General features: G+C 40.9%; 1 protein-coding gene across 3 annotated transcripts in view; it reads right to left on the bottom strand.

Moving 5' to 3' along the window:
- Window positions 1-972: 972 nt before the first annotated feature.
- The window catches only part of RNMT (RNA guanine-7 methyltransferase), a 224,878-nt gene continuing 213,883 nt past the window's right edge, over window positions 973-11,967 (bottom strand). For all 3 annotated transcript variants that reach the window (XM_066623782.1, XM_066623779.1, XM_066623781.1), the window contains 5 exons: window positions 11,001-11,165; window positions 9,723-9,840; window positions 5,017-5,118; window positions 3,379-3,412; window positions 973-1,171 (listed from right to left, as the gene is read on the bottom strand). In XM_066623782.1, coding sequence (XP_066479879.1) covers window positions 1,134-1,171; window positions 3,379-3,412; window positions 5,017-5,118; window positions 9,723-9,840; window positions 11,001-11,165 — 457 coding nt within the window. In that variant the 3' untranslated portion in view covers window positions 973-1,133. The remainder of the gene's footprint in view (window positions 1,172-3,378; window positions 3,413-5,016; window positions 5,119-9,722; window positions 9,841-11,000; window positions 11,166-11,967) is intronic.

Here is an 11,967-nt window from a genome sequence, read left to right as displayed (position 1 = left end):
CTGCTTTTAAGCGCAAAATTATAGTACCACTGTACAATGTAGCCTGTTTCCTGGAAGACTCTTCATATGAAAGATAGGCATGCAAATTAGAGAAGTGACTTTTGGGAAGTTTTTTTATGTGCACACACACAAACCTTATTTAGAACAGAAATCTATTTAATCTTTATCACATACTCTGAAAAGAAATTACACACCAATGAGCACATGTAGCAAGTTGACATTCCTCCAAATCTTTTCCCATCCCTAAACAACGAGTTATATTAACACTCTGCAAATACTGCACTGATAAGATAAATATCACTGCAAGATAAAAAGACCAACCAAATAATGACAAATGATGTCTGGAATTCAGATGTACATAGACCTCACATACATGCAAGAGGATTTTGATTCACTTCTATTGTTGAGTTGGCTTGACAAAGGCTTCTTCTCACACAGGAGTGTCATGTTCTTCAAGTCAGGGGATTTTTCCTTTATTGCAGTGGATCCTAAATTCAGTCTTTTTTTTTTCTTTTTTTTTGCTTCTAGAGTTGACAAGTTCTTATTTGCAGGTTTGCATACATCCCTAGGCTTTCAACTTTGGGATGGCTCTAACACACAGAGCTGGTAGTATGCTGCTTCTGGCTATGCAGGAAGGTGACCTTAACTAACATCTCACTTCCCTTGATTTCCAGGTTGTTAAAAGAGCATGACAACACCTGCTTCATCATACAGATGGAAACTATGTTAAAATCAGCTCTTCGTGCTAAGACAGATTACACAGAGTAGGTTTTCAAGCAGTCAATATGTGACAAAACGTATGTTTGAAAGCACCGTCCTTATTTCAGTAAACATGCACTTGCTAAAAAAAATGGCAACACCTTCTTCTTTCCCTAAACAATTCCAATGCCTGACTCACGTGTACACACACACACACACACACACACACACAATTCCAATGCCTGACTCAAGTACACACACACACACACACACACACACACACACACTTCCTCTGTCACAGACAGGCAACCATAACTCACATGTTAGCTTGCCCAGTTTGGTTGTGCCCTGCACACATTTAAACATAAAAATATAAAAATAGCTGTTCACTTTGGATACTAGATCATGTCAACTGTATTTTTTGTGGTCTTCTTTTAGTGTTGCTTTTCAAATGCAAAAATCAAGTATATACCTGAAGGGAAAAAAAGAAACAAGCATCAATATCCTCCCCAACTTCAAAGTTAATAGCAAAATAAAGCTGTTTTGCTCATTTTCATTTCTACTCTGAAATGACCAACCTTTCATATAAAAGCATGTGGTTGAAGTTTTCATATGCTTGAGAGGAATGAACCAAAGATTTCAGTTACCTCTCACCTGAGGATGTGTCCATAAAACAGTAGCAAACTTGCCATCCCTAATGAGTGAAATTCACATTAGCAGAGAAGATCACTGCGATGCTTATCAATACACTAGAACAGTGTTTCTCAAACCGGTGAATTGCAATCCACTAGTTCATGTAAAGTTTCCCCTTTAAGGGGTGGGGAAAGAGGAGAGGCAGGGAAGTGATCACCAGGATCAAGAACCTAGGGGGGGAGGAAGAGGGGTGCATGCCCGTACATTTACATATTTAGGGCTGCTGGAGGCTGCAGGAGGTGCAGGGAGCCCTTTGCAGGGCTCCCCGAGGTTCGGAATGTTCAAACTGAGACATCAAAAAGCACCTCCTTGAAACTGGAAGCTAAAATGGCTACTTTTTGGGGTTTTTGCTTGCTTTCACTACCTCAGAACAATTGCTCCTTTTTTCCCCCACTCCCCTGTGTCCTGCTTCTCAGTCCAGTTCCACCCCCACCTCACAAGGAGCTTTACTCACTGTGTTGACCCATGTATAAGTCAACCCATGTTTTCAGGGCCAATTCTGAGGAATAAAACTTTGACTTGTACACAAGTATATACAGTGACAGGAAAGAAAGAGCATTTCAAATTGATCTAAAATAACCACTGTCAACGTTGCCTCCTATTATTTTAATATATTTTTAGTAGGGTAGCTAATTGGTCAGGGTTCTTTAACAATCTCTTCAGACATGCAGCTATTAGCCCCAAATAAGACCAAACAAATCTTTTTAAAAGGTTTATTATAAAGACCGATTCAAGAACTTGAGCAGAAGTGCCTAACTTGCTTACGAGAATGCATAGGGTTAAACCACTAAATGCTCTTAGTAAGCAGGGCTACTTAGCTCTTCTTTGCTCTACTTGAATCTCAGGGTGTCTCTTGCAATGCAGGTGGAAGCGGTCAACCAATCCAGTTTTCTCTGTATTTCTAGGAATCTCTGTCCAGCAGAGAAACCTTGCAGGGTGCTGCCTCCGGGGGAACTAAGATCTTTGTTACTTCAGCAACATTTTTAGGATCTCCCCTAGCCTCACGGTTTCTATGGGTGCCCATAAGGACCAATTTCAGCTGCCCTTTTTCTCCATTGCACCTGTATTCCTTATTTAGGCTGTTGGTGATCGTTCACTTTACACTCTCAATTGTCTTCCAACTGCTTTTGCAAGACATCTAATGGATTTACAAAGCTAGGAGAGAGTAAGGCGTCCCCCTGCAAACACTCCCAGTCCTGGGTCCCATGCTCTTTTCATACTCAGCCCTTTTCAAAACAGTGAACCTTTAAAATATTGATTTACACAATGTTAGTGCACAACACTGATTCCCGTGACAACCACATACAAACTTCAACCTTATTAAAATGTTATTAAGCTGAACGGAAAGTACTTGTGTGTCTAGGTGCTCTACATGGCCCCCATCTCATTTACAAGGTACTTAACAAGTGTTCTAGGCCACAGATTACCCACTACTGTAGCACATAAGCAGCCTAGGCAGATGCACCTTTGACATGATAATGCAGCATCCTAGCAGCCTGGCTCATGCAGTATGCATTCTTCAAATGAGACAACAGCCAGATGCTTTGCTAAGTTTGAAAGAAGCTGCCAGTGGCTCCCACAAGTTGTATGCAAAATGATTTTCCACCAAGCATTTTAAATGACTTGCATTTTAAATTAATAGGAAGTATTCATATTGAGTATTTGCTTTTGGTCACTTTAGATCACAACTTTAATCACCTTAGAAAAGTCCAGGCAAGCATAAACACCATCCATGTATCACCAGAGTTTTTCCTAAGAGTTTTACTCTAAGCAATTCCATTACGACATGCTTCAAACTACAAGAGAAATTTTAGTCTAAGAAGCACTCTATGAATGACATGGGCAGAAAAGGAAAACGGAGAGGGAACAAACCGCATCTGCAATTTGGCAGTTCTGAGAGATAGCTGCAGAGCTGGCCTACATCTGCAGAAATGAATTTATTAAATCATTCTCATTAACATTTAACATACTGGTCATGATACGTACTTGTTGCTGCCCATTCCGATTTACTCAAGGTTCCCTATTAAGAGAATAGGTAACATAAGATTCATCACAAAGATGATAGATCACAGACCACAAGAATTCAACACCACAGAGAAGACTGAGTTGTCAAAGTCAACCAGATACTTTTTTAATTAATACAATATTCTTTTAACAATACACACTCTAGAAATGTATGCCTGCCAGGGATATATCTTAGCCATTTTGGAAGGACTATCACTCATTAGCACCATTTTTGGTTTTATCTGTAGTCTTCCCTGGAGATCACAGCTTCTCTTAATTCATTTGTATGCATGTATGTTTTTTCAAGTTTTCTTAAAACATTAATAAAAAGAATTTCAGACATTAGGCAGGCTGCCTCTGATTGCCAGATGCAGGGGAGGACACCAGGACGCAGGTTGTGTCTATTGTCTTGTGTGCTCCCTGGGGCATTTGGTGGGCCACTGTGAAATACAGGAAGCTTGACTAGATGGGCCTTTGGCCTGATCTAGTGGGGCTCTTCTATCTTCATGATGAATAGTTTCTTCTCCAAGCTGCACTAGATTTCTGAGAACTAAGCTATACTTCTCCCTAATTCAGGGTTCTCCATGAAGCAGAAAGATTTGTAAGGACATAGTAGCCAATAATATTAAAAGGAAAAGGTGTGTTTGTAATGCTATTACCGACTACAAATTTAAGCATGGATCTTTTAAAAATGTCAGATGCCAAGACATAGCAAAAAGGTATTATTAAAATACTATCGTTTCCTTGAGATTTTGATATATACAACACCAACATTATTTGTTTCAGATGTGTGGCAAACTGACATGCAATCATCATTAAGCATATATAAGATTTAGGTGCAGCCTCTGTTCCAACTCCTAAACAAAGTACTGGATTACCGCTCTACTACAGTTGCCCAAGACTACAAGGGAACCATTACACCCACCAGGATGTAGATGACCTCAAAAATTAAAGTACATCAAAGTTATTTAAGGGGTAGTCAGACTTAATGAGAACTTGAATATGAATTTTTGGATAGGACTAAAGACACATACCCATCTTTTGAGATATACATCAGTTATATGTGCTACCTTCAGATATGAAGCAGTGGAGATACACTACCTTCTCTTCCTCAGGGCTCATAGCAACTAAAGAGGCTACCTGCTGTACAAGCAAGTACCTCATCATAGCTGCTATAATGCTCACCCACATAGAGAGAATAGTATTCAAGGACACAACAGAAGTAGTTGCACCATTTTGCAGAAACTAAGCTAAAGATGTGGCATCCTGCATTTCAGTAGTAACACTAGCAGACCATCACAATTTGTGGTCAGTACAGCAGCTGTTAGCACCTATCATTGCTTCACAGTAGTGCTGTGCTACCCAAAGTAACACCACCAATGAAGCACTTGAAGCACTATCCTAATGATTTTGGCTCCATGGACACATTCCTAACTTTCCCTACAGCATGAAAGTGAAGGATACAAATGAACAAATTTGCTGGAGTCACAGCTTGCCTGCTGTACCCGCTTGTCAAAGACAGGATGTTATGTTAATTCTTGTATTACTGCTGTGACTACCATATCTCTGGAAGATCTGGCGTAAGGTTTCAGGCCACAATACAATTCAGTGAATACTTACAAGAGGTAGCTTTCCTTTTCCATCATTCCTAAGCATTTCAGCATGCTCATAGTCCTCTTTTTTGTTTGAGACCTGTCTGGAATTTTCATCAACAGGATAAAGCTTTAAAAAAAAAAAAAGATTAGATAGAACATTACTAAAAATAAAACAGTACCAAACAAAACACAATATTATGGGTGGGTATCCATCTTAGAGATGTAAATGTTACTGAGCCATTGGGGAACAGTGACCATGCTGCAATCTGTTTTGACATGCATGTCGGGAAAAGAGTACCAGGCAAATCTGTCACAAAAGCACTTGACTTCTGACGAGCGGACTTCCCTCATAAGAACATAAGAACAGCCCCACTGGATCAGGCCATAGGCCCATCTAGTCTAGTCTCACAGTGGCCCCACCAAATGACCCAGGGAGCACACCTGATAACAAGAGATCTGCATGCTGGTGCCCTCCCTTGCATCTCACATAGCCCATTTGCATGGGCAGGAGGTCTGGTCTAGAGGGTAGAGCCTCCGTCTGCCTGAAGATAACATTCACAAGGTCGCCAGTTCGAGGCCACCAGCACCGTGCGACCTTGAAGCAGCTGACAAGCTGAAGCCGAGCTATTCCATCTGCTCTGAGCATGGGAGGATGGAGGCCAGAATGTGAGGCCAGATCGGAATGAAACACCTGAATGTAGTGGTTCTTGAAAAAAAGAATCTTCTTTCAAATTGTAAAAATCCCTATTTAATAAGGGATTTAAATAAAGCCTGCCTATGTAAACCGCCTTGAATAAAGTCTTGAATAAAGACCAAGAAAGGCGGTATATAAATACCTGTTGTTGTTATTATTATTATTTCTAAAATCAGGAGGTTGCACATACACACCATGGCTTGTAAACCCTAATGGATTTTTACTCCAGAAACTTGTCCAATCCCCTTTAAAGGCATCCAGGCCAGATGCCATCACCACATCCTCTAGCCTTTCCTCATAAGGAAGGTACCCCAGCCCAGTAATCATCTTAGTTGCCCTCGTTTGCACCTTTTCCATTTCCACTATGTCTTTTTTGAGATGTGGCGACCAGAACTGGACACAATACTCCAGGTGTGGCCTTACCATATTTTGTACAACGGCATTATAATATTAGCTGTTTTGTTCTCAATACCTTTTCTAATGATCCCAAGCATAGAATTGGCCTTCTTTACTGCCACTGCACATTGGGTCGACACTTTCATCGACTTGTCAACCACCACCCCAACATCTCTCTCCTGATCTGTCACAGATAGCTCAGAACCCATTAAATGAGGAGGCTCAAATGAGGAGTCTGGTTAGAAGGAGGTTGAAAGGGAAGGTAAAAAGAGTCCAATCTCTCCAGTCCAATCTCTCCAGAGTGCATGGAGGCCGCTTAAAGCAACAGTAATAGAGGCCCAGCAGAAGTGTATACCGCAAAGGAAGAAGGGCTCGACTAAGTCCAGGAGGGTGCCCACATGGCTAACCAGCCAATTTAGATAGGCTGTAAAGGGTAAGGAAGCTTCCTTCTGTAAATGTAAGTCTTGCCCTAATGAGGAGAATTAAAAGGAACATAAACTGCGGCAAAAGAAATGTAAGAAGATGATAAGGGAGGTCAAGAGAGACTATGAGGAACACATGGCCAGCAACATTAAGGGGAATAATAAAAGCTTCTTCAAATATTTTATAAGCAGGAAACCTACCAGAGAAGCGGTTGGCCCTCTGGATGGTGAGGGAGGGAAAGGGGAGATAAAAGGAGACTTAGAGATGGTAGAGAAATCAAATGAGTTATTTGCATCTGTCTTCATGACAAAAGACTGCTGCCTGAACAGCCCCTCCTGACCAAGGAATTAAGTCAGATAGAGGTTAAAAGAGAAGGTGTTTCAGACCTAACTGACAAATTAAAAATCACTAAGTCACCGGGCCCTGATGGCATCCACCCAAGAGTTATTGAGGAATTGAAGAATGAAGTTGCTGAGGTCTTGACTAAAATATGCAACTTGTCCCTCAAAATGGCCACGGTGCCAGAGGATTGGAGGATAGCACATGTCACACCAATCTTTATAAAGGAAAGGAGAGGGAACCCGGGACCGGTCAGCCTAACATCTATACCAGGAAAGAAAATGGAATGCCTCATCAAAGAATCTCAAAACACATAGACGAACAAGCTTTGCTGAGGGAGAATCAGCATGGCTTCTGTAAGGGTAAGTCTTGCCTCACGAACCCTAAAGAATTCTTTGAAAAGGTCAACAGGCATGTGGATGCGGGAGAACCCGTGCGTGGACATTATATACCTGGACTTCCAGAAGGCATTCGACACGGTCCCTCACAAAAGGCTACTGAAAAAACTCCACAGTCAGGGAATTAGAGGACAGGTCCTCTCATGGAATGGGAACTGGTTGAAGACCAGGAAACAGAGAGTGGGTGTCAATGGGCAATTTTCACAATGGAGAGACATGAAAAGTGGTGTGCCCCAAGGATCCGTCCTGGAACCGGTGCTTTTCAACCTCTTCATAAATGACCTGGAGACAGGGTTGGGTAGGGAGGTGGCTAGGTTTGCAGATGACACCAAACTTTTCCAAGTGGTGAAGACCAGAAGTGATTATGAGGAGTTCCAGAAGAATCTCTCCAAACTGGCAGAATGAGCAGCAAACTGGCAGATGCATTTCGATGTAAGCAAATGTAAACTCATGCACATTGGGGCAAAAAAATCAAAACTTCACATATAGGCTAATGGGTTCTGAGCCATCTGTGACAGATCAGGAGAGGGATCTTGGAGTGGTGGTGGATAGCTCGATGAAAGTGTTGACCCAATGTGAGGCGGCAGTAAAGAAGGTCAATTCTATGCTTGGGATCATTAGAAAAGGTATTGAGAACAAAACGGTTAATATTATAATGCTGTTGTACATATAGATGGTAAGACCACACGTGAAGTACTGTGTCCAGTTCTGGTCACATCTCAAAAAAGACATAGTGGAAATGGAAAAGGTGCAAAAGAGAGCAACTAAAATGATTGCTGGGCTGGGGCGCCTTCCTTATGAGGAAAGGCTACAGCGTTTGGGCCTCTTCAGTCTAGAAAAGAGGTGCCTGAGGGGGGACATGATTGAGACATACAAAATTATGTGGGGATGGACAGAGTGGATAGAGAGATTCTCTTACCTTCTCACACAACACCAGAACCAGGGGGAATCCACTAAAATTGAGTGTTGGGAGAGTTAGGACAGACAAAAGAAAATATTTCTTTTTTCAGTGTGTAGTTGGTCTGTGGAACTCCTTGCCACAGCATGTGGTGATGGCATCTGGCCTGGATGCCTTTAAAAGGGGAATGGACAAGATTCTGGAGGAAAAATCCATTACAGGTTACAAGCCATGATGGGTATGTGCAACCTCCTGATTTTAGAAATGGGCTACATCAGAATGCCAGATGCAAGGGAGGGCACCAGGATGCCAGTCTCTTGTTGTCTTGTGTGCTCCCTGAGGCATTTGGTGGGCCACTGTAAGATACAGGAAGCTGGACTAGATGAGCCTATGGCCTGATCCAGCAGGGCTGTTCTTATGTCTTCTACAAACATTAATGCACAAATGTTTCAATACATATCATCTTTTCCCTTCTTGAGCTCATATGTAGCGGCCAAGCAGCAACTAAGGAATGAGTTATCACCATTATGCCTACTGCTTTACCTTATAAGGTAGAAATTTCTTAGTTCAAGGGTTCCCAAACTGCATAGTGACGCCTGGGGCACTCGCTGATGAGCCACTTCCTGGGCCACCAGCTGGCCAGAAGCAAGACTGCACAAGACACTACAAACAACAGCAGAGGCTCAGCCCACTGGGCTGAGCTCCTGTGTGCTATTTTTGCACACTGGGAAAGGCCGTCCCTCCTGTCCTGAGCCTCTTACCTCTGTTTACTGCATCCAGTGACGTCTCCAAACCTGAAAGCAACTGGCGATGTCATCGCCAGTCACTTCCAGGACCTGCATGGGATGCCATAAATTGGGAAACAGTGGGTTAGCCCTATGAAAAATATTCTAGTCTAGAAAGCTTTAATTGAAGCAGTCGCATTGATTTCAGCAGAGCTTACTAAGTGCACGTAGAGTCACAATCTTGACATGCTGTATACAATATCTTCTAAGAAGAGTCAGGATTTTATTAGAAATAACTATTTTCTTCACTACAAAAATACTACGTTATAACAGGAACTAACAATTCCACTTGTCAAAGCAAGTGCTCTTTTGTTTTCCAGTGAAAGTGATACAAAGTGTCCCAGCCTAGAAGCCAGCCCCAGATTGACTCTCTTATACCACCTCAAATTCTACATGTTACAAAGGGGAAAACAATAGAGAAAGAGGAGGACAAGAGCATTCCTAGAAGGAGGAATGGGGTCCTGGCAGCCACAATTATTGGCCTAATTACTAAAGTTAGTCCAAAACCTCTGAACAACAAGCCAATGTTTAGAAAATAATTGACTCAAAGAATGTGTTATATTGAGTAACACTGGGTCTAGATGAGCATGCTTGGATATATAATGCATTGCAGTGTTATAGACTGTACATTAATATCTCACTGTGGAACATGCAAAGAATATTAAGTTAAGCAAATAATGTAAATAAAATATTCATGTGATAACTAATAATCTAAATATAGTAATTCATCCTTAAATTATTCCACACAGTTCACAAAACCAGCAATTTACAGAAAAATCTCTTACATATTTTACTAACCTCCAATGCTTGCATTTGCTTCAAAAGTATTTTATGATCCTCATTCTTAATCTTCTCGTCATAAAACTCCCGAAAAGTCTTTTTATAGATTAGTCTCATGCCATACTTCTTTGCCATTCTAAAATTAGGTTTTATTTAAAAATTACTAAATGTTCAATTAGTCCAGAAGTACAAAGTCAGAAATACTATTTTCAAAGCATCTGCCACATTTACAAAAGGTAGTATGCTGACATTACACTGACACCTTGTGGTCAGAAGAAAACTCACAACTTTACATGCATCTTGCACCTCATCTGAACATAAAGTCCTCTTCAAAATTATGAGAGTACATTAAAACGGATATTGCAGGTCCTATATACTTACTGAGCACTGCCTAGTGGCTTCCAGTTACAAATACACTCTCAGAGTGCATCTCAGGGGATTAGACATACAATATTATAAAAAATCTAACTTTACCATTTTTACAGCTTTCAAGTGCATTATGGACAGTTACGTTGCAGTCACAGAATGTACAATTTGGCAAACTGGATATGGATATGTTTCTGATTTGAATATGGATTGCTTGCTAGCAACATGTAAGAGGTTATGAAGTTCATGAAGGCAGAACTGAAAATTGTTGCTACAATGAAACTAGACAAAGAGGGAGAAAAGAGTCTTGCAACGTGAGGAAGAAAATATTGAAAACCTGGTAGCAGTTCCCTATGGCAGTGCTTCTCAAACTGTGTGTCAGGACCCACTAGGTGGGTCACGAGACAATTTTAGGGGGGGTCTCCATTCATTTCAATATTTAATTTTTACTATATTAGATAGTATATAGATATATATTCTATATCATGGCATGTGACTGCATTGGGGAAATGTTACAGATCTGTACTTTTAACCGGCTATTCTGTATATGCTTTTAACAGTGATAGTAAATGGGACTTACTCCCAGGTAAGTATGGGCAGGATTGCAGCCTAGGATTGTTAAAAAATTTCCTGTTTGATGATGTCACTTCCAATCATGATATCACTTCCGGCAGGTCCAGTGGGACTCTTCTTATGTTCAGGTCCTGCCATGTCAAAGGCTGTGACAGGGACAAGGAGGCCAGCCAAAACAGGAAGGGGAGGGGGAAATGTCAGGTTCTCTAAATATCTGGATAATCAACATTCAAAGCCCCACGCTCTGCACTGACCACCTCATGAATCTAAAAACCCAAAGGGCATCTCTAGCAACCGTATTTTTAATCAGATTCAAATTTGACAAAATTTAAAAGGCAAAAAAAAAAAAGAACTTACTCTACCAGCAATGGAAAATAGACAAGGAATTCTGGCACATTAACAACACCTTCCAAGTTAAAGTCATATTTGCAGCCAAACAGAGGGTACTCTCCCTTCTTCTCAAACTTAACAGTGTATATTTCATTCCCAAATGAATCTGTTTGGGAAGCTTCAAGACGCTTTCTGTTAAAGAATATAAAATAAAGATTATTTTTAAATATTTTTCAGGTTATTGTTGAGGTTATTTTACTGATACAGTAAAACTCAAGCACATTCATAGCTTGTCCAAAGAGTACTAAGAAAACCAAATACAAGAACAATTAATTATAAGGCCTCCTCCCGATACTGTTCTAAAAACTATTTTCTTCTTGCGTCAAATATTTAACTGAAATTATTCCAACATTACACTGACTGTCATCACAGAGAGATTAAAGTTCAAATGTGCATGGGAAGAATTAACCCACCTCAGAGCTCAGTCTTAAGTTGTGCTTTCAGCTGTGCTTATGCAGGTGCTGTGCTTCTGCAGTTTAATTTTAAGCATGTATCAGTTACCTGTGGCAGGCATATTTCAACCATAAAGGTGATGTGAGGGAACCAACACGGGCCCACCCCCAAATGAACTTCCCTTTGAGCTAGTGTCTACAGCTATTGTACTGTGACTCTATAGTGCAAGAGGCAGTGCCCAGGGGAGCAGTGCCAATGAATGACCATGCACTGATGGTGGGATGGAGACATCTAGTATCAAGGCATTAGTTGGACTCACACAGATACTTAATTCTATGAGCTACCACTTCAATGCAAAGGCTTTCAGGGTAACATCTTGATAAATAAAGTAAATAACATTTGCTTTTGTCAAAGCATTCAAGGCAGATAGCTTTCAACTTAAAAGAATAGAAACAGGGATAAAACCTGACAAAATTAGGCACCAACTCTTTCACACTGCGACATAGTGAGTTGTGTTGATAGCAATGCTCACAAAATGGTA

This window comes from Tiliqua scincoides, chromosome 4 (assembly GCF_035046505.1).
Source record: "Tiliqua scincoides isolate rTilSci1 chromosome 4, rTilSci1.hap2, whole genome shotgun sequence".
In the NCBI taxonomy this organism is placed as follows: Eukaryota; Metazoa; Chordata; class Lepidosauria; order Squamata; family Scincidae; genus Tiliqua; species Tiliqua scincoides.
The sequence above is the reverse complement of the archived record's forward strand: the minus strand, read 5'-3'. Positions and strand labels throughout refer to the sequence as shown.